A 25,965-nucleotide genomic window follows, 5' to 3' on the forward strand; every position below is an offset into this window, starting at 1 on the left:
TGCTAAGTGACTTGCTCTTCTTTTTAATTAGATTTAATAAAGGATATTATAATTTATATTACACTCCAGTTTTCCTTTAACATTGCATAGAAACAAACGATGAAGGCATGCTTTCTTAGTACAGGGCGTGGCACAGAAAGCGACTGTGTCTCCGGTACCTGGCAGCCACAAAGCTCTTAGTGAGAAAGTTGTAGCAGCAAAGTGTATTGTTTGAGTTTTGGAGTGCAGGGGGAGTACGAGGAGTTGAGCTGTGCCTGTCAAAGAGGAGCTAGGAATAAATAACTAGTGTATAGACTCAAATTGAGGCAAGGTTTGGTGATGAACAATAGCTTTTTAAATCTCCATTCTGTGCGCATTGAATTCAGTGGCAAAGCTCCATATGATTTCAATGAGAGTAGTACATGCACGCACACGCACACAGATATAAATTCAGTATTGTCTTTCTCTCATTTCCATGAACAAATAGAATATTAGTCAGGTGCAGGGGTGGTTTAAGGCAAGACTCTTGCAATCTGGACCCAGTGGTGCAATAGACTCACAGCTGTATGTGACTATTTGGGGTGTTTGGGGAGGAGAGGAAAGGGCCACCGAGGAGGCTGTAGAGGGGGGAAGAGGAATGTATCCAGTGGTGAGGTTACATGAAAGTGTCTGTGAAGAGGGAAGGCTGATATAATTTTTGTGGCACCCCAAAGTTTTACTGGATCTCACCTTCCATGTAGGGTAAAACCAGGCAGTTATGTGATGTGGTTGGATGAAGAGCAGGCCTGACTGGCCATGGTCCCTGGTATTGGCACAGGATAGGATGAGACTCTGGTACGAATGCTGGGTATGCCTTCCTGGTAGATTCAGTTCTGCTGTGCATGTTGCTGCCGCTCTTTGAAAAACAGTTCCTCCCCCATAGATGGTACATACCCCACTCTATAAGGCAGCATTTAGCCCATACTCTTAGTTCATCCCTAGTCAGGATTTACCTGGTTATGGCTTCACGCCAGAAGTCTTGTTCACTTGCCTTTCATTCCTCGAGCACCTTAAATACTGGGTTGCTAGTTACTATGGGTGCAGTATCACATAGACATTTTTCTGTAGAAAGATGAATTCACTCCTCCTCCTTTGTCTGACATAGCCCAGATCTGTTCTTCTCCAGGGTGCATTGCAAGGCCTGTCAGTTGACTCAGACCTAATCCCATAGGGGAACTTTCCTGGCTTATACACTATCCTGGTGAAATGGGCTAGCGAAAGGATCTGAGTCCTCGTTCCCACTTCCTTTACCTAGAGGCCTGCCTGACCTCAAGGGCTCCCCTTCCACTCTCCTGTGTGGCAGAGTCCTCGTAACCCCAACAAGGCTGGGCCCAGGATTCCTGGGGGGCTCAACCCCCAATCTTGTTGTGGTCACTTAGGGCAGGGGCTGGGGTGTCCCCACTCCAGGGTATTCTCTCTGCACTGGGCACTTCCCTGGCCTGCTGATCATTACATACAGTTCAAAGCAAATACAATTTATTAAACAGCAACCAATTTAAAAAAATAAGGAAAAAATGGGAAAGGTTAAAGGAAACATAACCCCGCTCTGTGGCACAGGGACATCACAACCAGTGTCTCTGGAATATCAGGGAAGTTCAGACTGTTCCTCACATGTCCCAGGCCCTGGCTGTGCTGCAGGGATGCTGCGGGTCGGACACTTACTCTGGCGGTGGCCACACGCTCTCAGGCTTTAGGTGCCAGGACCCTTCTTCCCAGCATTGCCCCTGCCCCATCAGGGTTACAATCCCCCTCCGAGTCTGACCTGCAGGGCCTCTTGGCTGGGGGCATCTCCCTGTGCTGGGCCCACTGCCCAGGGTCCCCCTTGCTCTCCCCAGCTGCTCACCGCACCGGGCTCCACTCTGTCTCAGCTCCTGCTCCACCACTCTGCCCCAGCACTGCTGCTGCTCTGCCTCCAGCTCCCTAGGCTGCTTCTCTGGCCCCTCTTGTTGTTACAGCTCTGTCCCCCAGCTCCGCTTGGGCCCCTGCTTTCTCCTTAGCTCAGCCCCACTCTGTCTGACCCAGGCAATTCTGGCTCACAAGAAGGACGGGACCCCCCCTGACCTCCTGACTCCCTGATTAGCTTGCCCACCCTGTCAATCAGGCTAACCTGGAGCATTGGCCTCTCCCCATTGCCCCTGGGGACTGTCTGTCTCAGGGTCCTGATTTTCCATCGACCCCCTTTCTTTTGGTACTGGGAGCTGTCCAACCAAAACACCCCCACTGAGTTTTAATCAGGGGACAACAATCCCCTTACATGAGGTTCATTTGGCAGTGGGAGTTCTTTTATCACCATTAGTTGATAAATGTATGTGTGTTAAGTGTACATTTTCAAAGCTTCCACTAATTTTTGAGTGGGATCCTGAAATGTGCCTTTTTTGTTCCAACTTTTTGCAAACTTCCCCTGTATTTGAGAGAGACGAGGAGGGTGACGTTCTATCTTTTATTGGACTAACTTCTGTTGGTGAGAGAGACAAGGGAGGAATTGTGGGCCCAATTTTCAGCAGTGCTGACATCTGTTCCATTGACTTCAGCTGGAGCTGTGGATTCTCACTGTCTCTGAATATCAGGCCCTTACACAAAAACAGCCATAATAGACAAGTCTTTCAGGGTTTTGAACCTGATTCTGCAGCCCTTACACAAAGTCAGAAAGAGTTTTGACTGGGTATAGAGAGCATTGTCTAGTGGTTAGACTATGGGATTAGGTATCAGGAGATCTAGGTTCTTTCCAAACTCTGACACTGTCTCATTATCTGCCTGTCAGCAAGTCATTTATCATCTCTGTTTTCTGATCTCTAAAGTAGGATTGATACAATACATACATAATAAATATACATAAATATAAAGGCATTTTGAGAACCTTGGATGAAAAGAGCTACACAGGTCCCTTAATATGTTGTTATAAATGATTGTGTATAATCTGATATTTCTGTGTTGCTGGTAACAATAGCATGACAAAAATAAAATCATATTTTGCAAGGACAGCTGGAAAATGTCACTGTCCACATTTTTTCTGAATGGACCTCCAGGAAACCGAAAAGGCGGGGGGGAGCCCAACCTCTGATCTGCACCCCACATTTTAAAGCACAAATGGAAGGCCCTTTCCATACTTCACTGTTTCACTAATAACCATTAATCTCTCATCTTAACAACAACTTCTTCACTTTACAGTAATGTCATATTTACTGGGGAGTCATTCTTTGGATCAAGCGTCACAAGAAAACTTAGGCTCCGTTATTACTTGAATGTATATACCTATCTTTCTCTTTTCATGTTTGCTGCATGCCATTTTCTGTCTGTGCTTTTTTTTTACTACAGTAGTTCATCTAACAAAAAAAAGCAAGGGCACAAAAAAGCTAGCACAGAATGGGCAATGTTTAAAAAATGTTAAGGGAGGCAGTGTAGCTTAGTGGTTAGAACACTGGGTTGCCATCTGAGTGACCTGGGTTCTATTTCTGGCTCTGATACTGGGCTGCTGAATGACCAGGGGCAATTCACTTCCCTACTCTGTGCCTCAGTTTCCCCATCTGTAAAAGCACTTTGAGATCCAATGATGAAATGTGCTGCATAAGACCTAGGTATTATTTTAAGACCTCAATCCTGTGAACACCAACACATGTGAATAACTTTGCATGTGAGTTCAATGGTACCACTCACTTGTGTGAATTTACTCATGCGTATAAGTGTTTGCAGGACCAGGATCTTAGACCCTGATTCATCAAAGAACTTAACTTTAAGCATGTAAGTAAAGTTGAATCCGGGCCTAAGACAGTAAGCAATTTGGAGCAAAAACTGCATCTTCCTGCAGATGGCCTGTGTCTTGCATATTGCAGGTGCATGAAATACAAATAATAAATAATAATTAGGGGACCTGTCTAGATGCATTATTGTAGAAACTGATTTTTTGCCTAAATTGTCAAGCATTTCATTTTATCCTCACAATTTTTTCTTATCATTCTGCTGTAGCTCATTAATTCTTCTTCCATCTATCCCGTGCACCCCGCACCCCCCACCATGAAAATATTTGTAAGCAACTCAGCCTAGATGTCCCAAGCCTTCAAGTTGCTGAGCGCTTCCCAAGAAGCGCTCAGAATCTCTCTGAATAATTGGGCCCTTAGGGTGCTAATGGAAGGATCTGTGACGTATTGGCTTTGTGTGTGAATGGTGTTGCTGTCTGGTGGCTGACACACTGAGAGGATGAGGGACTTACTACTACCACTAGTAGCTAAAAGAGTTTTTCTATAGCTCACATGCTAGAAATCTACAATTTTGGACCTTATGAATTAGGATTCTAGTCCTGGCTCCTTAAGTATAGGTGTGAGTTATCAGGAGGAGTTGTCCTTGATTATTTTAGGGATGAATATAGTATTTTCTCTGAGTTTCCCCTTTTGCAGAATGTCATATCTGTTTACTTTCCTCAAAGAGGTGTGTCGAGAATTAGTTGGCTAATGTTTGGAAGTACTTTGGAAGAGTGATCACTAAGACAATTTACAGAAGGCTTTTGATATATTGGAGCATTAATTGAGGATGGGTTTTTCAGGACTCAGTGTTGACCTATTGACATCAATATCCAATTAACTTCAGAGGGAGCAGAGTTAGGCCAAAGCTAAGTGCTTTTGAAAATCTCACCTGTTACTTCTGTTGTTTGTGTACTATATTTCTATAAACTAATGCAATATAGGTTTGGCTTCCCAGAGCTAAGCTCACCCATGTAAGATACAATTGCTAATGTAGTAAAAATTGGGGTAAGCATGACTGCCTTGTGCTTCCAGTTATTTGAGCTGCAAAACAGATCTAAAAATATTATTACAAAACTTTCTGTTTGAAGGAACAAAATATGGACACTGTGTAGAATCAAGCACGTGGGTTTATTACGCACAGCGCTGGTGGAGTGTCACCTTGCTTATTAGGCTCAGAGACACTGCCAAACAATTGATTACAATGGATTATATGGATTTTCCATGGGTGGAGGAAAATGACGGGGTAGGCAGTCCCAAACCCCTGGATAGGTCTAGCAGCAAGACAAGATAAGCACAGTAGCCAATGGTCAAAAGGTTACATAAAGTCTCCACCCCTGGTTTCAGGTTAACACATGACACTTAATTAGTACACAGGTGTTTTCCTTTAAACAATATATAGAGTGTGTTAGTATAAAATATATATGTTGAATTCTGATTTGGGATCCATAGGACTGAAGTAGCTCCCCCGATTGTCCAACAGGTACACACCTAGGAGTTAAAGCAAAAGGACAAATGAAAAGTATATAGCAATAAAGATTGCCTTTTAGTTGTTTATTTGTGTTTCTAAGGCAGGCACTGGCAATGGCTTGGAGGAGAGGTGCACATCTGTGAGAGGGAGGATATCATATCTCATATTGACATGTTTGAACTTCTTCCATAAACTCAAGGCTAGTGTAGGAAGGCACCTCTTCTACAGAAGAAACAGGGCGCCTTTCATTCCTTTGGTCTGTTTGCAACTTTGAGATAAAGCCCCCAATTATAATTTCCACCTGGCTTCTTGCTGACCAAGCTTATCTTAGCAAAAAGCAAGGTTGTCCTTTGTTTGTTCTGCTTCTTAGCTAATATTGTTCACTATTTGCTAGGCATCTATCTTCTTGACCAAACTCTGGATTTTTGGGCCTGTAAAAAGAGCTGACACATATCAGGTTGTAACCATAAACAGCATATGGATTTTAGCCCTTCACTGTTAAAAAATGCATTAGAAGAGTTCCTGACTGGATCTTTTTACTTTATTTTATTGTATTGTGTTTTATTTTTGGGGATTAAAATTATAAATATAGGTGGGGGTTATATTTGATCCACTGTAAGGATTATCACTTTGGGTTTTTGTTCATTCTTGCACAAATATTGTCAGTTTATGAAACTCCAGTATTAGGTGCAAAAAAACCCCACAAAACAAAACAAAACCGTCCCATAGAGGAGAGTGTCTGACTTGCATGATGGGATGAAACTGCATTATTGTCTTGCATGATAGTTTCTGGAGCTAATCTTCTAGTTTAGTGGTTCGCACCCTTCTAGGGTGAATGTAAAACCTCAGCTGCAGCAGCCAGTGACCCCCCTAACCCTTCCTTATACACCCAGCAACCACATTCCGCTCTCAGAAACTCCAGCACAATTCACACTGACATCAGTGGAAATTGCAAGTGAGAATCTGAGGGCAGAATTTGTCTGTATCAATGAACTGAGCATCTGGCCTTTATGCGAAGCCTCTGTGCTACACATTAGCTTGCCTCCCATTCAGCAGTTTCATCTGATCCATGATGGAGCATAGGTGCATCTAACTTGGGACGGTGCTTAGTTGCACAAGACTGAAGTTTGGAGCAATTCAGATTCCATTGCAGCTTGGGAGTGCACACAATTGAGTGGGAGGCGGGCAGTGATGATGCTCTGCAGGTTTGTCATGAAGGTCCTCATTCGGTAACCACTTCATGTTCAGGATTTGCAATGAAAGTTGTTAAAAGTTCTACCCCAGAATCAGAATTTTGTGTAAGGGAGGAATTTGCCATGGAACCACATACCAAAGGGACAAAACCCACTCCAAAGCAATGCCAGAAGCCTGAGCTCTACCAGTAGCCATACCTGTACGAGTATGTGGGAACTACTGCTCTAGTCATGCTTATGAAGAGTGATGTGATCGCTGCATGCTTTAATACTTTGATATTGAGTCACGCGCGTGCTGTGTTCATGAAGGAGATCATGAAATAAGATAAAATGTTTCCAGGCCTTTGTTTCAATAGATCCAAATTTCATCTGCTGGAAATGAGAATAAAGCCCACTCTTTGTCTGATGACAATTCATTTTTTAATCTGGAAAGAAATCTGGAGAGTTTTAGTACACAATGCATTGTAAACTGAGCAACATTTCTTTCAAGTGAAATTGACGCCTGATGTCCTGAATATTGAGTGCTGTAGCTGCCCTAGCTCAGACGTGAACGTCAGTATCCCCTGTGTAATTGTTTAATATTGGAGCAAGTGTTGCTGTGAGCTTGAGAGTTCTCCATCAGGTTTCAACCTAAAATACTGGAGAATGAAAATAAAGGACTTAAAAAAATAAAAGTGCAGGGGCATTATTCTGCTCATGGATTCAAAGGGTAGAATTTTGCCCTATAAGTAGAATCTGGGAATGATATAGGATTAGATTATTTAGCATAAATAAAATAGAGAGAACTTCCTGTGGACATATGCAGTTGAGATCTTTGCTGCAAATAAGCGATCTGTCATTTTGAATGGAGAGGAATATTTTGACCTACATTCCAGCAGGGAGGTGTGGAAAAGCAAGGAATCTTGTTTTGAGACAACCAGTGCAGGGATTCCTAGCTCCGAATTTAGAATAAATCAAAGTGAACTTTGAGGAAGCCTTGGCCTAAACTTCATTGCTTGGGCTCATCCTTACTAGTAACCTCAGGCCAAAATGTGCAAACTTGAGTGCCTAAAGGGGTGCAACTAAATCAACCTCTAGGCATCTAGAGGCCTGATTTTTAGAGGTGCTGAGCACCCACAGTTCGTGGGACCTGGAAGGGCTCAGCATTATTTGAAATGAGGCCACTTGCCTAACTTTGGGCCCTAAGTTTGCATCTCCTTACTAGAGCACTTGCTCAGCATACAGCTTTGAACCTTAGGCTGTTCACCCAAAGTGAACCTCTTTAGCTTTTGCAATTTGCTCATCATTATTAATAAGGTGAGTGAGAAGCTCACTTCCACTGGAGATCTGATGCACATAGGATGCTCTGAACATTTCAGCACCACTTTCCATCTGACCTTCTCATCCCGTGGCAGCTGTAACTCCTCCTCCTTGAATCTCACCCCATCATCCCTCCAATCTGTCTATAACTCCGCTGCAAAAATCCTCTGCCTTGCCCAGGTCTGACCCTGCTCAGCCCTTCTTTCAAATAAGTTCACTTTAATAACTTCACCTTTTTGCTTCCTGCATCAGATTCAAACTCTTCATTCCCCGTTTCAAATGTGTCTTACTTCTCCATGATTGTTCAGTCCCTGCTGCTCATCTAATGCACTCTGGCCCCCAAACCCACTTCTGTGCCTTCTTCCTTTCAGTCCCTACTCCCAAAATCCCCTTTGAGGGGTATGCCAATGGCACCCTCTTCTCCTTTAAGGCCTTTCACAAAAGCAGCTTCTCCTGAGAACTGTGCTTTTATATTTTAGTTGAACAAGCAAACAGAATCTCTGTGGTGTAACCCGCAAGGCGTATGCAGGACTCATCCAAGCAATCTTCCAAGTGATCTTACTGTCTTCACCTTCATTTTCCCTGAGTTAGATTTCTGAGCATGCTGCATTCAGGTGAACCTGGGCTCGCAGGCCTCAAGGGAGATGCTACAGCCAGTGCAAATTAGAGTAGCCCCAAGGGTGCTCTAATTTTCAACAGGGACCAAATTGTCCCCCTGTGATCAAAGGATGTACTTTCTGAATGTCTCTGCTGCTATCTGCAGCATTGCTTTTAGCTTCTGCAAAGAAATACAAGCAGTCATCACCAGTGTGACTGTAACTACACACCATACACATTTCAGGAAGCAATGGGAAAAGTCTATACTGCTAGGGGAAAAAATTATGTAGCCATTAATCTCTGCTCTGAAATTATAAGATGTGTCCATGTTTTGTGGGGAGTTTTATATAATGCATTTCATTGTTGTTTTACATATAAAAATACAAGGTACTGATCTCACTGGGCTACAGATACGGTGTTCACATTGACAATACTGTTTAAAAAAAAACCAATAATCCTTCTAAAACTCATCACCATACAAAGATTTATCTTAAATAATATCAATTTCTCTAGGACATAACTCATTGTGATAGGCACCTTAGCAATTCCATCAGTCGATTAGCTTTAGATAAGATAGATAGTTGAGGGCCACAATAATGTGGATAAAGTGACATATTTTTCAATTGCCATTAGCTATAATGTCCAGATCAAGGTGGAACAATGTGTGCTGATTGTATGACCTGATTGTAGCCTGATTGTATGACCTGGGATAGCAGGGGACTGGACTTGGTGAGGCCCTTTTCAGGAGGCCCTTTCCAGTCCTATATCCTACATTCCTATAGTCTGATGGCCACACCTCCTTGTAAAGATGAGAGTAGTCCAGTTTCTCATGGATCTGCATTTGTCCCACAAGCCACACCTTGTCCACCATACTTTAATCCTTGCAGGAGAATCCCTGAGGAGTGCCAAATAACTTCAGGCAGCCATAAGCAGTTTTAGTAATCTCCTTGGTTATGAATATAGTAATTCAGCCTGCAGAAAGCTCACAGGTGCCAGTCCAAAGGTTAGCATGGAGTAGCCAGTGTGGGTCCAACTGCAGAGTGTCCCCTGAAGAACACACATTCTCGTGGCATTAATATTCTAACAGGGCAACAAAATGAATTGCTAGAAGGCTGAAAGGCATCAGAATGTTTTAAATTCTTATCAGTCAGAAGACACCCTCCTCATTTCCCCTACCATGAATATTGACTGGAATTAAATGGGTGAGAACTGGGTGTCCTGTAGTGCCATGTACGGAGCAATTGCTTAGGAATGTCTTTGTGGTCTGTGCTGTTTTGAAAATAATTTATTCTGAGTCCAGCACTTCTCTCATTCATCATCACTATGCACGGGCAGCTCATTTAATAGCCTAACAGGCACCCAGCAGTTAGGGTGACCAGATAGCAAGTGTGAAAAATCAGGACAGTGGGTGGCGGGTAATAGGAGCCTATGTAGGAAAAAGCCCCAAATATTGGAACTGTCCCTATAAAATCGGGACATCTGGTCACCCTACCAGCACTTAAAGAGGGCATTGAGCTGAAAAGGCTAATTCTCCCTATCATCAGATAATGATACTGGCTAAATATTGGTGTTTGTCTTCTTAATGATAAAGATGGCACTTCAGCCAGGTTAATGGAGCAGAAGCAGTGTGGCAGACTAGGTAGAGAGGATGGTAACATTGGCTGCATTGATATTATAGTGCTTCCCCTGCCCCCGCGCAACAGTGGTTAGTTGTTAACTGTGGTTAGTTGTTGGTTACAAAGACACTGATGAATTACCATAGCTCCAGCAGTGTCCTTCTTGTATGTGAAACATTTATTTGGGATCTGATATATGAACAGCATCATGAAAGCAAGTTAAAGTGTACTGGTCTGCATTAACGGAGGAAAATTGATCACTTTTGCTTATTTTGTAGCCAAAAGCTGGGTCTCTTGGATCGGGTTCGTGGTACCAATACTAAAGGAAAGCTATTTACCCCTCTGAATGTAGATGCCATTGAAGAAAGTCCTTCTAAAGAGCCTAAGAATGTTGGCTTGAATAATAAGGAGCGTTTTCGCACTGCATTCCGAATGAAAGCGTATGCCTTTTGGCAAAGCTCAGAAGGTAGCACGTCTCTATTAATTCATTTTTAACCCTCCCAGATTCCTTCACCCTGTTACCATGGCTTTTTTTTTTAATCCATCTCCTTTTGAGACTTCATGACCTTCAAAATAGCAAATCAACGCGATTAAAATAATCTGGGGCAGACACAGTTACTCCTTGCCTTTGCGTGGACAATTTATGGAACATTGGGGGAAGATTTGGAAAATAATGCTGCAATCCAAGCAAAGCAATGGTCAAAATAAAGTGTATGTATTCCTCAAAACCAACCATGTTCTGTATTGATACGCTTTCAGTGGAACCCACTTATAGTCAGCATGGAAATATGGGAACTCAGGGGCAGTGATTACATGTATCTAGGAAAGTCTAGTGACACTCTAGGCTAGTATAATCTAGGCTCTTTTCAAGATTCCCTCAGTGTTTTTGTTGCAGTAACTTAAACTCACTGTAAACTAGCTCACATATACTCCCTCGGCCTTCTCTGAACTGGCCAATGTGTAACTTTGACACTCAGCTCCTTACACATCATCTGTGAATTTGGCCCATTGAGTCTTATTCCCTGCCTGAGAGAGAAGTGTAGCAAAAAAAGCAACTCACGGGAGGTGTAAGACTGTGTGAGTTAAAGTAGGCCTGACCCTACTATGCTTTACTTTACACCTTCTTTCAGCTGCTTCGGATGCTAGTAACAGCATCTCAGACTCTCGTACATTGTTAGAGTAGGGTGTAGTAGGTCCAAGGCAGCCTAATTGCCATTGAAGCATTCTCAGTGTAACAGAGTCTAAATTAGTCCCTGGGCTCCTCCCACGTTGCTGCTGAATTTGGCCCTCAGTTTATAGTGATGTAAAATGAAAATCCCAAATGGTCTCAAGTTTATCAAGTGCAATTTGCAAATTATAATTTCAGTTATAAGGAACCTCTGATTTTAGGATCACGGTCTCAGCCCAGAGCTGTGCCATTGTAGCTGTGCCAAATGCTAGACGTGTACATGGGAAGGGAGGAAGGAATCATCACAGCACCTCAAGGCAGCAGAGCAGAAATCATGCTCCTCTGCCCTAGTGTGTACCCCCGAAGGAGGGAGCACCATATAGCAGAACCTTTTGTCTTGTCCCAGGCCACACATGCACACCTGTCCTCTTCTCTGCAGAGCATCTCCCTGCACAGTGGGGATCTGCACCAAGCAGGGGACTCACCTCACTTATACATCCCCCGTAAATCCTGTCCCACTTTGTGCAGGGGAACCACAGCAGTTACACTGCCCAGAGAGCCTCTGTAGCCACGGGAGCATGTGGGAGGGAGAGATTTGTACCTTAGTGAATTTCTGTGAAAAAATACCTTTACTATAAAAAGGTTCCACTGTGGGCCTGATCCTTCTGCACCTCAGACTCCTGCTGAAGTCACTGAAATTTTGGGTGCACAGGGAATGCCTGAACGATCCTATATCCGTGTTGGTCTGACATGCGGGAAATCCAGTCTGAAGAAAGGAACAAGTTCTTCAGAAAGGCAATAGGTCACCACCTGAGGGCAGCCTTTCAGCCGCAACCTTCCATAAAATGGCCCTTGCCAATGGCGGTCATAGATCACACGGCATGTTTCTTTTCAGCGAGTCCAGATCACATTTCCTCTTTTTTTTTTCTTTTTTTTGTGGATGGCCCATTGAAGTCTGAATTACTGATTCTCCTCTTCATAATCTCACCAACTACAGTAGCTCCACTGGATTATAAATGGCTGTGAGTTCACACACAGGGCCCGATTATCATTCACTCACACGGGTGAAGTCAGTGAAGTAACACTGGGGTAAAACCAGTTCAAGTGAGAATAGAATCAAGCTCAAAAGATCTTTATCTTCATTTCCCACTAAATAGACTATTTTGGCAATGTTTTATTCTTTAAAACTCCTCGAAAATGGGAGGTCCTAAATCCAGTTGACAAGAAGGAAAGCTCTAGATGGTTCATGAAATGGCTAGAATTTTGGGAGACTTTCTGAAACCACAGAATGTCTTTGCATTCTCTTGGCCTGGTGTAGAAGAATGCAGGGGGACATCACCCTATTTAGAGAATAAGTGCTGGCCAAAGTAACCAAAGGAACTTCTCATGGGTGATTATTGACTGAAATTAGTTTATATTACTGACTTGGTTTAATATTGTTTTAAACAATGTTGTAAATTGTGGTCTGATTTTTACATGCATGTGTTTGACCTTCTTTACAGATGCAGGAACAGGGGATCCCATGACTGAAGACAGAGGTTACAGTAATGAGTTCCTTATGGAAGATATGATCCCCACATTGAAGGCAGCCATCCGAGCTGTCCGGTAAATTTCCTTTATGCTGATCAGTATTGGCTTTGACCTTTAATGCTTGGCCTACCGGAAATCACTGCATCATGTCACCAGGTTGTTCATTGTTGTTGGGTCTTGAAATGGAGTAGGCAGTTAGATCATAGTAAGCACTTGGAAGGGAGATAACTAGAGTCAGTCAAAAATTATCAGATGGAACAGTTTTCTGTAGGAAAACTCATTGACTTCACAAAAAAATTCAACAAAAAATTATCAATGTTTCGCTTCAGTAATGTCAAAACACTTTGTTTTGAATTTATTACTTTGACTTTTATATTATTATTGCATAATTTATAATATAAAATGTCAAAATGATAAAGTGCTTTGACCTTACTGAAATTAAGTGCTTCAATAAGGTTGAAATTTTCATTTTTGTGGGGAATTGACTTTTCATTCTGATTCTAGATGAAAGGAAATTTTGAAATGTCAGAATTTTCCATGGAACAAAAATTCTGAATTTTGACCAGTTCCAGGGATAATAGGAAATATCAACGAAATGGTTTGGGGGGTGTGTGGATTTTTGAGTAGCTATTAAAAAAATCTCAATATTTGCAGCTTGGTAAAGCAATGATTAGTGAAGTACATGATGAATCAACAAACATTTAAAGCATTTAAACACTAGTAACACAGTGGAATTATTTAGGTTGGTACTAAGGGGATATAATGAGGATGAGAAAGATGATATTAAGAAAGGGGAAATGTAAGCAGAATATCAGGATAAACTTCCTGGCAATTAGATCTATTAGCTTGGGAAATAATTTCTCGAGGAAATTGGTGGAAGCCTCGTTATTTGGGACATTTTTCATAGGTTCTAAGGTCAAACGGGACCATTGTGATCATCTAGTCTGACCCCCTGTATAACACAGGCCATAGAACTTCCCCAAAATAATCCCTAGAGCAGATCTTTTAGAAAACCATCCAAACTTGATTTAAAAATTCTGAATGATGGAGAATCCTTGGTAAATTGTTCCAAATTAAATGAGACAGGACAAAACAGTTCCCTATGTACTATAGGAAACAAACCTTCAATGCTGTGCAAATGGCCTAGAACACCTAATATTTCAATCTATAATATTTATGATTTATCCTAATATTTTTGCTGATTATAGAACATAATTAGACATTTGGATATATCTGCCATATGATATTTTAATATCTTCATTCTTCAAGCAAAGCTTTCTTAATTAAATTTGAAAACAACCTTCTGTTAAGATTTTCTACTGAAAATTACAAGAAATATTTATGTGAAATCTTGTGGATATTTTTCAACACAGAAAGCCCCTCATTTCCTGGGTAGGAATGGACACACAATCCTGTGGCCTCCAGCTGACCCAAATGTCACCTCCGTTCACCATTTCAGTTTTTACATTCTAATAGACCCAGGGCCCAGACTGTAACTGAAGATGTGTGACGCATCTTGCTTGGTATCACAAGAAACATGCTTCAGAGTCTGAATGCTGGCAGTAGAGGTCAATTCCAAGGTTCAATAATGCACACCACACATCTAGGATAGGAAACCAGCTCAGTAGCAGCTTGCTGTTTCCCCACTCAGAAAATAACACTAAAGCCACAGAAAAATCGACTTTCCTTGCAGTTGTACTCACCATTGATAGCTGTTAATTCTTCACCATAGCCTGACCGTCTTCCAGGTGAAAGAGTCATGCAAGAGCAGGTGCTAGAGTGCCTCAGACTCTGTTGAGCACATCCTACTTAGGGACAATTCAAAGAGGGTGTCCACCATTCTTTGAATATGCTGGCAGCTGTAGCAGAAGCCTAAGGGGCCTTGTTCAGAAGTGTCCTTAAATAATGAGTGCACCCAGTCAATGAGTACATGTGCATGCGGTGTCCCATCTAAAATTTTGACTTAGGGTATATCTGCAGTGCAAGAAAAGGAATCCATCCACGTTAACTGACTGTATTCAAATAGCACTGAAGACACGGAGACTCAGTTTTTAACTCAGGTTAGCAGCTCGAGTTAAACCCCAGATTTCCCTATCAGCTTTGACTCAAGCTGCTAACCTAGGTTACTGTGTCTTCACTGCTATTTTAACCCAAGTTAGCTAATCCGAGTTAACAACAAAGCTTTTTTTTGCAGCATAGATGTATCCTTGGGGTGTGTCAGTTACCCGGGGTTCCTTAAACCCAAAGGTCTCAGTAACATTACTCTCTGTGAGGCAGTACCAGGAAATAAACCAAGGGAGATGCACCTCTCTCTGCTATGTGGTTGGCACAAATCACACAAAATCAAGTGTTTTCACTTAAAGCCTTCACTTTATGAGTCTCCAGCACTCTCGCCAGAATGCCTTTACTCAGAGTCTCTGCTTTATTTAGTCTCAAGCACACAGAAACACAATAGGTTATAGAGCACCCCCAAACAATAGTTACCCGTAGTCTGGAGGGGTCTCAAGTGGTCAAATTACAAGATTCAAGTGGCCAGCTATACGCCTGTCACTGGGGATTCCAAGAGATGTCCAGAAGGTCAAATCCAAATTCCTCGGACCTGTCTACCCCTTTTATGTTAGTAAGTACTACAATTACATCAACGTGTTAATCAAAGAAAAACCTTTAAGAAAGCGCTTTTTAAGTCGTTAGTTATATAGATTTGTCTTTGCAGAATCTGCAGTCTTATAGTCCCCGACACACCCACACACCAAAAATCAAATATGGATAGACTTCCTGTTTTTCACAGACACTTACCCCAGCATCTCAGAGACGACATAGAGTCAGGCTCACTCCATGTGGTCGCTGCCTCCTCCCTCCCAGCTTTGCCTTAGTTATGCTAAGTTCCTGCAAAGGCCTACTAAATGGCTAACTGCAGTAAGCAGAATAATTGATAGTCCATCCCAGAGAGTTGTGTTGGTGGGGCTCGCGCTAGCGTGTTAACAATAGTAGTGTGGACATTGCCACTCTGGCAGAGGCTCAGGCTAGCCACCCAACCTCAGAGCATTGTGCTCCCTGGGTCCGAGTTTGGGTGGCAAGCCCAAGACTGAACTGATGCTGCAACATCCACACCGCTATTTTTCACATACCAGCATGAGCCCAGCTGGTTCATGTCTGTTCACCTAGGCGGGGAGGCTTGCTCCAGCTGCAGTGTAGACATACCCTTAGGGACAATGCAGACGTGTCTCTGAATTACAATAGGAAATGGCACTTCAGGGATCAAGTTCTACTACTACTGCCCTATTGGAGGCTTGCCTTTTAATATATGGTCTCTGACACCTCTAAATTAACCCACGCTGGTTTATAGTTTAGAGACTGGGTGGTTCATTATTTTTCTCCTCTAAAGTAAAGCTCACATAAACTAACGGAAGCAACAAATAAGAAGGGAAAATGCCATATAGATGATCTTTCTTTCACAAACTCCAATATTGTACCTCTCAGAATATTAATGTATTTTGCCCTTATATACACTTTAAATTTATGGACACAAGATCAGGGACTGGTATAAAGCTAGCTAATATATGTTACTGCAGCATCATTTGAAAGATATGTTTATTCATTTATTTTATATGGATTTTTTTCATTTTACCACATTAGACCAGTAACCTTAAGACTGAGTTGTCTGCATGATATTTACAAACAGGAATAAATTAGCATCTCTCTCCAGCTCTGTGCAACCCCGGTTGATTAATTCACTTTCTATGTAAGCTCAATGGGATATGAACCTAATATATATATATATAGTTTACACAGAAATTGAATGCTAACTGGAAGTAATTCATTAAAAAGCTCTTAAAGGATGCTTTGGCTTATGATCAGTTAATATTTGAAATTGAAACGCAGATTAGGTTCAAAATGGTTCAGCCTGCTATACATTTTACAAATTATCTTTAAGAGCATAAGAACGGCCATACTGAATCAGACCAATGGTTCATCTAGCCCAGTATCCTGTCTTCCGACAGTGGCCAATGCCAGGTGCTTCAGAGGGAATGAACAGAACAATAATTGAGTGATCCATCCTCTGTCGACCACTCCCAGCTTTTGGCGATCAGAGCGTGGAGTTGCATCCCTGTTCATCTGGGCTAATAGTCATTGATGGACCTATCCTCCAGGAACTTATCTAGTTCTTTTTTGAACCTCATTACAGTTTTGGCTTTCACAACATTCCCTGGCAATGAGTTCCACAGATTGACTGTATGTTGTGTGAAGAAGTATTTCCTTTTGTTTGTTTTAAACCTGCTGCCTATTAATTTTATTGGGTGACCCCTAGTTCTTGTGTTATGTGAAGGAGTAAATACAACTTCCTTATTTCCTTTCTCTACACCAATCACAGTTTTATAGACCCTTTATCATATCTCTTCTTGACCGTCTCTTTTCCAAGCTGTAAAGTTCCAGTCTTTTTAATCTCTCCTCCTGTATAGTAAGTTGAACCAAAACTCCCGAAACAAACACTCCTATACTTTGTTGTACAAAATCCAGATCCAGCTCTGACTTTTATGGCCTGGGGCCTTGCCTAATTAGGATGATATTGGGAAGATCTACTGTGCCCATATGTATTTCTAGGAAAGTGTAGCCTGCTAATGATGAATAGCAAAATATGAAATCTGTTCTTAACAATGATTTATTATTAGATATTCCCTGCATGTGACTTATTGTCTCGGGTTGACGTAATATCACATGTTCAATTCTTTATCATGCAAAGAATGTTGCCTGACTAGAGCTTCACCTATAATTGACCATTGTGCTGTTTATGTAGGGGGCTAATAATTGTTCAATTTACTATGCAGAATTCTACAGTTTCGTCTCTATAAAAAAAAATTCAAGGAGACTTTGAGGCCTTATGATGTAAAGGATGTGATAGAGCAATATTCAGCAGGGCACCTTGATATGCTTTCCAGAATAAAATACCTTCAGGCAAGGTAAGATCGCTGCAGGAATGTGATAAATGTAGAGCGTGTGTGTGTGATGGGGAAGTGCAGTTCTTCTGTGTATGTGCTAGACAGCTCACCCTAACTCGACATGCTGTAATGACACAGGAACAAAGGTGGTTCCTTCCAGCATCAGTCAGAGAAGCTTTAAACTATCCAGCACGCAACAATAGCCAGTTTATCAACTCACCCCTTAAAAATAGTTTGGGAGTGTCTCCTCTGAGAGGGAAAGATAAACAGAAAGTAGTTATGATAACCACATATGAAAGGAACATTGTTTAGTAGTTAAAGCAAGCAACTGGGAGTCATAAGCCCTGGAAATGACTCTCAGCTTTGCAACTGATTCTGTGTGGCCTTGGGCAAGTCACCTATCTCATCTGTACAGACAACATATAAAAGTAAAGTAGTAGTTGTATTATATGGCAACCATTCCTGGGCCTGATTCTCTATTGACCTGCACCTTGTGTGATCATTTACACAACTGCAAAAAAGTGATTGCTGCCAAATGAGAATGTAGCGATTTAGATTCACTTTGCACGGGTGTAAAATAAATGACCAAAAAGGTGCAAGGTAATGAAGAATCAGGCCTGGAGCTGATACAGATCTTCAGGTAAAAACAAACAGTTTTTAAAAAAAAAACCATCCAAGAAGGTTTATTGTAGTGTTGTTTGATTTCTCTTGAGCTAGGCAAATTCCTTCAACTCTGTTGTTTGGTTGGACCTGGGGGAACTTATCGTTCACCTTTTAAAAACAAACTACACTGTTCTTTTTCTTTCTACTTCATAGTTTGTATTAATTTATTTTTCAATATAGTTTGTTCTATGTGTTCTGCATATTTAGTGTCTTCTGTTCCACTTCACTTTTATTAACCTTATATGACAGTGGCTATTCTCCTTAATTAAAGAACTTCTAATACATAGATTTTAAGGCCAGAAGAAACCACTGTGATCATATAGTCTGACCTCCTACATAAGACAGGGCATGGACTTTCACCAAGTAATTCCTGCATCTAGCCTGTAGCTTGTGGTTGAACTAGAGCAAGGGACTTAGTTGCCTAAGTCCCATTTTCAAAGGTAACTTAGTCATTCAGGAGCCTAAATGTCATTAGATATCAACATGGAAATTGGGTAGCTAGCTCCTTTCTGCTCCTTTGTAAATCTCAGCCTAGATTCTTACCCATACTTACCTGAACCTTTGGATTCTGCATAATTTGAATGGAAATTTCAGAAAAGCAAGTGGTTTCCTTAGCTTTCCAGGTCTTTCACTTCTGGTCATGTTGGAAGTACCAAGATGGCTTTTCATGCTATGTTTTAACACTTCTAGATTAGAAGTGCTTGAACATGGGGAAATAATTTTAAAAGAAGTTAATGGAACATGTGAGAGGCTCCAAAATGTTCCATCCAGTTTGGTTCCAAATACAAGCGAATGTTTTACAGGTGGGATTCTTTGTGCAGCCTGAAGTGTCTATTTTTTTGTTTCAAACCACTAAAATAATTCATCATAATGAAAACTATGATGATAACTAAATATGAAAACTGCCGGAAATTTATTAGATTATTGAAATGGTTGTAGAGGATTGCAAATATTGAGCCAAATTCTGTTGCCATTCTGCTGGATTAAATCTAGAGTGTCTCCACTGAAATCACTGGGACCAGCAGCTATATTTGAGTATTTCTGTAAATCAAGCCACTATTTTAGGTGCATAAATATGGATTTTGGTGCTATTTTTAAATGCCTAAGATTGAAAATTGTGGCCTAAGTGACTTACCTGTGGTCACACAATGAGTCGGTGGCTGAGCTGGGAATCCCAGTCTATTGCCCTAACACTAGACTCGTCGTACTGTTGAGATATAGATTGCTGGAGGGATACTGAGCAGTTTTCATTTCCTGTAGGTATTTAAAGAAGACCTTGTGCACATTTATCATATCTTGTTCTTCTCTTCTTTCAGAGTAGATATGATTTTTACCCCTGGACCTCCATCTACTCCCAAGCATAAGAAATCCCAGAAGGGAGGAGCTTTTTCTTACCCTTCACAACAATCTCCCAGGTGAAGTTATTCTGCTTAACATTTTGTGCAGGCTGTAATAGAAATAAAGTGGCCACTCATGTCCTAAAATTTTTGCAATTACTTCAGTCACCTAATCAACATGCTACCATGTTAACAGATGTTGAATGTGAAATGCTCTCAGTTGGAATGAGCACGTTATCATAAGATAGTGGATTTTTGGTTGACAAATTACATGCTGGACAAACATCCTTCTCTTAATTTAACTGCTCAGAAATAGGGATGGCAGAAAAAAGACGTGATGTTCTGTAATGGGTTGAAGGTGTTGTATAAGAACATTGGATGGTGAACCTGATTCACCACTAGGCTAATCCAGTTTTACTCCAGTGTAGCTCTGTTGATTTTGATTCCCACTAAACTAATGTACAACTGTAGTGACGTGATAGCTAGTCAGATCTGGGTTTTTATATATACTTGGCTTGTAAGCTCTTTGGGGAAGGGGCCATCTTTTTGTTCTGTGTTCGTATAGTGCCTGGCACAATGGGGTCCTGGTCTATGACTCGGGTTCCTAGGCGCTAAAATAATAATAATAATAATAATGAATAAGCCTTTACTTCTGTTATCTTACACAAATAACTTACTGTAATAAAATGGAACATGAAGTGCTAACAAGACTGTTGGTTCCTTTTAGAAATGAACAATATGTAGCCAAAGCATCCACAGCAGATACTGAAGACCAAAGTATGATGGGCAAATTTGTTAAAGTTGAAAGACAGGTATGTAGTTTCAGGACTAAAAGAAAGAGACGTTTATGTTAGTTTTCCATGAGCTGCTAGTTAACTGAATAGTGCATGTTTTTACAAAGCAGTTGGTGCATCTTCATTTTGATTGGTGGGATGGGCCCATGCCATGAAGTTTCAGTTCAGATTTCCTACCTCCTCAAAATTCATCATCGTTCAGATCTGGTGCTTAGATTTTGGGGCTATCCCTGAATATTTGTCTGTACTTCATACTCCTTTTGCTGATGCTGATAGGGTATTGAGAAGGATGGCCTCTACTTGAGAGGTGCCTTTTTGTGCCTGCAGTTGAATTGTCCATGCAGGTCAAGGCACTTGTACTTCTAAATATATGACTGTGTGTGCAAAAAATGTGGACATGCAGTGGCTTGGATTTTCATCAGCGGTTTATTTTGTGGATGTAAAAATGCAGGCACAAATTATTCCAACAGGAAAAGGAAGTCAAGCTGAGCTTTAACCCTTGCTCAGAAGCGACAACTAGGAGTTCAGTATCCAGGGCCAGTTCAATCCTTGGCCTTTCTATTGTGGTTGACAATAAAAGCTACTGATCATGATGTGGGTCTTAGTGATATGGACACTTGCCCATTGGGAACAGAACTCAGACCATGGCAACAACTTTTGATCACTATTTATATCTTCTGGGCTTAAACTACGGACTGAGCCCTAAAAAAAAGAAAGAAGTTTGTTCTCTCAGAATTCATAGAGTCGGATAAAAAAGTTCAGGTCAATGGATCAGGCAGCTAAAACACACTTTGCACTCACAGGCTCCAATGAGAAAACCAAAGCATTCTCCTGTAGCTGCCTTGGTGACAGTGGTAGCATATCATTGCTGAGGAAAGTGTGCCAGTGGAAACAACTGGTGTTTGTTGCATTGAATGACCAGCCATGAACCATTTGAAATCTCACAACTGCTATTTTTCAGGTTCACGACATGGGGAAGAAACTGGATTTTCTAGTCGATATGCACTTGCAACATATGGAGCAGCTGCAAGTACAAGTCACTGAGTTGTGTCCTTTGAAAGAAGCTGCCTCTCCAGCAGAAGAAAAGAGAGAGGAAAACAGATACTCCGAATTGAAAAGCATAATCTACAAATACTCGGAGCCTTGCACTCATGAAACTCCTTATAACTTCCACCAGGTTCCAGTGCACAAAGTCAGTCCATATGGTTTCTTAGCACAGGATCCAATGAATTATTCACGCCCTTTTTCATTAGGTGGGCAAAACTCTGGCAAGTTGCAGGCCATGCCTTCTTCGACTTCATATGCAGAAAGGCCGACAGTTTTGCCTATACTCACATTCATAGACTCCCGAGTTAGGTACCAGTCCCCAGGGGACCTGCAGAGCCCCAATTCCGACAGGATATCTCCAAGGCAGAAAAGGAGCTTGACAAGAGACAGCGACACCCCATTATCCCTTCTTTCCGTCAACCATGAGGAGCTTGAACGCTCCCCGAGTGGATTCAGTATCTCCCAAGACAAAGAAGACTTCCCTTTTGGCCCAAATGGGGGATCAACCTGGATGAGAGAGAAACGCTACCTAGCAGAGGGCGAAACAGACACAGATACTGACCCTTTTACACCAAGTGGCTCCATGCCTCTGTCTTCAACAGGGGATGGGATTTCGGATTCAGTATGGACCCCTTCAAACAAGCCAGTTTAAAAATGGTTGTGGGGGGTCCACTGGTTGACTTCTCCGTGTAATGTAAACATACTTTGTATAGCTCACTTACTGCACACCCAAAGCTTACTAGTTCAAAACACCGATGGCTGCATAAGATGCATGTGATATTAGTGATAGTCATTCTGCACCATTTCATACAATTTACTAATGCAGTTTTTTTCATGCCACCAAAACTAAGCAGCAGAGTTTTGAGCATGGTTTGCATGACTTTACACTATATAAATGGTACAGCTAATTTCTTCTGTGACACATATCTCGCTGATGTTCTTCAATATAATGAGGGTTAGAGCAATGCCAGGTGAGATGTGACGGTTCATGCTACTTTTTTTAAACAGAGCAACAAAGTAAGAATAGTTTCAGGAGCAATGTTCTGATGTGGAAACATATAGAAATTATTTGTTCCATATCAATGCCCGTTTTCCAATGCAAGTGAATAAGTCTCTCTCCAGACTAGCCAGAATCTTCCAAAAATTTCAGCAGGGAAAAGGTCAGATCAAAGTGTGTTACTGATTTAACATAATTTCTGTAGCTGAAAGGTTTCAGAGTAGTAGCCATGTTAGTCTGTATCCACAAAGAGAACAGGAGGACTTGTGGCACCTTAGAGACTAACAAATTTATCTGAGCATAAGCTTTCGTGAGCTACAGCTCACTTCATCGGATGCATAGAATGGAACGTATAGTAAGATATATATATATATATATATATATATATATATATATACACACACACATACAGATAAGTTAGAAGTTAACATACAAACTGTGAGAGGCTAATTAGTTAAGATGAGCTATTATCAGCAGGAGAAAAAAACTTTTGTAGTGATAATCAAGATGGTCCATTTAGACAATGTGAGGATACTTAACTTAAGGAAATAGATTAATAACTGGACACAAATCTGACATCAGGAATCATAACATTCAAAAACCAGTAGGAGAACACTTCAACCTCTGTGGCCACTCAGTAAAAGATCTAAGGGTGGCAATTTTGCAACAGAAAAGCTTCAAAAACAGACTCCAACCAGAAACTGCTGAGCTTGAATTAATATGCAAACTAGATACCATTAACTTGGGTTTGAATAGAGACTGGGAGTGGCTGGGTCATTACACATATTGAATCTATTTCCCCATGTTAAGTATCCTCACGCCTTCTTGTCAACTGTCTAAATGGGCCATCTTGATTATCACTACAAAAGTTTTTTTCTCCTGCTGTTAATAGCTCATCTTAACTAATTAGCCTCTCACAGTTTGAATGGTAACTTCTAACTTATCTGTATATATATATATATATATCTTCTTCCTATATGTTCCATTCTATGCATCCAATGAAGTGAGCTGTAGCTCACGAAAGCTTATGCTCTAATAAATTTTTTAGTCTCTAAGGTGCCACAAGTACTCTTCTTCTTTTTGTAGCTGAAAGAGTTCTCATGTCCCCTATCATGCAAGTATCACTGTATCAAATGCAGTGTAAAACAGAAATTAGGGACAGTTTGAGATTTGCAAAGCCACTTGAGGGAATTAGAAACATGTATTCCATTAATGCAAATCATGCTTTGAAAATCTCCATCGGAGGTTATAAAACAACCACCAGTGTGATTAGAATCAATCTTATTTTGTAGAAAATAGTTTGCTTGTTCTATTTATTTGTAATAGGGCCAAACTTCCCACTGAGATTGGTACAAAACTACCATCAGCTGCAAAAGAAAGTGTATTTAATGTAGGGAACTCCTGGGTTTTATTCCTAGCTCTTTTACTGAGTCATGTCATGTTGGGTAAGTCACTTAATTTCTCTGTGCCTCAGTTTCCCCATCTGTAAAATGGGGATGATACTTCCCTACCTCATATGGGGGTGGAGGCTCAATTCACTGATGTTTTTAAAGCGTTTTGAGACCCTCCAATATAAGGCACACTAGGAGTGCAAAGTACATCTACACTATTTAATGGGAGTTCCACATTCAGGCTGTTGGCAGGAAATGGCCTGTTGCTTCTTATGTAAACGGACTAATCTAAATAAATGTATGACATGTTTAATAGCATAGTTCTAAACAATGCCACGACCACGGACAGATCCATTCCCCGGCCCCATCCAGGTATCTCAACTGGGCACAGCAGCTTTTTGAGAGAGAGTGAGGAAAGAAACTTTCCCATACGGCCACGGGGCAACAATGGAACCACTGCTTGGAAAAGGCTCCAGCCTACCCGCTGGAGTCATCACTACCGAGGGAATAGTGGAGCATAGGAACCAGGATGTATACTCTAGACCTGGCCTGCTCAAGCCTACCCTGTGTGCTGGGGCATGGCAGCTGCTGTAAAGCAGAGCTCCAAGCTGTGCAGGGGGTCGTGTACCGGATGTGACTCATCACCAGATCCTAATGCCTTCACTCCTTATGTAGTGGAGCTGTACAGGCTCTGGCACACATCCTCAAAGGCAGGGCCGCCCAGAGGATTCAGGGGGCCTGGGGTCTTCAGTGGCAGGGGTCCTTCCACTCCGGGTCTTCAGAGCACTTCGCCGAAGGCATGGAGCAGAAGGACCCCTCCGCCACCGAATTGCCGCCGAAGACCCGGAGTGGAAGAAGTGGCGGTGGGTCTTCATCGATGGGTCCTTCACTCCTGGTGTGTTCGGCGGCACTGAAGGACCTGCCGCCGATGTGCCACCGAAACTCTCGTGGGGGCCCCTGAAAACTCTCGTGGGGGCCCCTGCGGGGCCTGGGGCAAATTGCCCCATTTCCCCCACCCCTCCACACCCCCCGGGCAGCCCTGCTCAAAGGTACTTATGCCCCTAACTCCCATTGATTTCAGTGGAAGTTAGGAGCCTAGGAGCCTTTGAAGGTGTGTGCCTCTGTGTTACTCCATACACACCTGCAAAGGGTTAGCAGTGGGAATTGGTCCTGAGTATTAGAGTGATGACCAACAAGGACTACTGAGTTACTGCAAAATATATCAAGAGGTTACTCTTTATCTCACTGGAACCTGATATGAAACACGACAGTGAGCTGTCACAGTGACTCCTGCTAGATCTTGCCTGTTAATAAGGAAGTTAGTGCTGGCCACCACTGTAGTTGCACCTTATCTTGTGATGACAACCTGCCTACCTGCCCTGTGCCCTCCCCTTTACCCGAACAACTGATTTGCCATCACAGGGCTACTGAGAGGTTGCAATCACAGTACTGCATTATCCGCAGTAGACTCTAGGGACTGCGCTGCGTGAGGAGAGAGGGTCAACTGGGTGGCCTAACAGGTTATATCTATATAATGAGTGACTCAGCCATGATTCTGTGTTTTCCACAAGGGGCTTCCTAGCGATGTATGCTAAGCTTTCAGGCCCATATGCTGAGGCGTTGTGCAGTCCTTCCTCAAGTAAAGCTCTTCCTTGCTCTTCTGTGGGTGTCTGATTGAGTAAGAACAGAGTGAAACCTAAGGTGTAGACTGTACAATTTAGCAGAGCCAGGGGCAGTGTGGAGCTAGCATCCCCAAGGGGGAACACCAACAGGTAGGAATGTTTTTCCTGGAGCCAATGGCCAGCCAGATCCATGCACCTGCTTCTGCACCCTTTCGTGAGGTGCAACTTCCTATCCTCCATCCAGACAGCAACCCAGCACTGCTGGCTGGTGCCTGGGAGTAGAGCTAGAGCTACAGGACCCCTGCCCATCACTACAACCTTATCCTTCACGGGCACCCCCATGAGAACCAGACACCATCTGACCCTTAAGTTAGGGTCCTCAAGATTGGGCCCACTGAAAGCTTTGCCTGAGTAAGGACTTAAGGATTTGGCCCACAGAAACCACAATGAACTGACCGTTGTTTGTGTTGCTGGGACCGTCCTGTAGCGATAAAGCTTAGCATTGTTAGCACGCGTAGTCCTGCAGCAGGGTAGTGAAATACTTCGGCCTG

The 25,965-nt window shown here is 42.1% G+C and overlaps 1 protein-coding gene across 2 annotated transcripts in view; it reads left to right on the forward strand.

The window, feature by feature from the left end:
* Positions 1–22,733, forward strand: part of KCNQ3 (potassium voltage-gated channel subfamily Q member 3) — a 260,710-nt gene extending 237,977 nt beyond the window's left edge. For both annotated transcript variants that reach the window (XM_074943827.1, XM_074943828.1), the window contains 6 exons: positions 10,207–10,394; positions 12,599–12,701; positions 17,453–17,584; positions 19,543–19,641; positions 20,291–20,375; positions 21,319–22,733. In XM_074943827.1, coding sequence (XP_074799928.1) covers positions 10,207–10,394; positions 12,599–12,701; positions 17,453–17,584; positions 19,543–19,641; positions 20,291–20,375; positions 21,319–22,056 — 1,345 coding nt within the window. In that variant the 3' untranslated portion in view covers positions 22,057–22,733. The remainder of the gene's footprint in view (positions 1–10,206; positions 10,395–12,598; positions 12,702–17,452; positions 17,585–19,542; positions 19,642–20,290; positions 20,376–21,318) is intronic.
* Positions 22,734–25,965: the final 3,232 nt, after the last annotated feature.

This window comes from Natator depressus, chromosome 2, assembly GCF_965152275.1.
Source record: "Natator depressus isolate rNatDep1 chromosome 2, rNatDep2.hap1, whole genome shotgun sequence".
Classification (NCBI taxonomy): Eukaryota; Metazoa; Chordata; order Testudines; family Cheloniidae; genus Natator; species Natator depressus.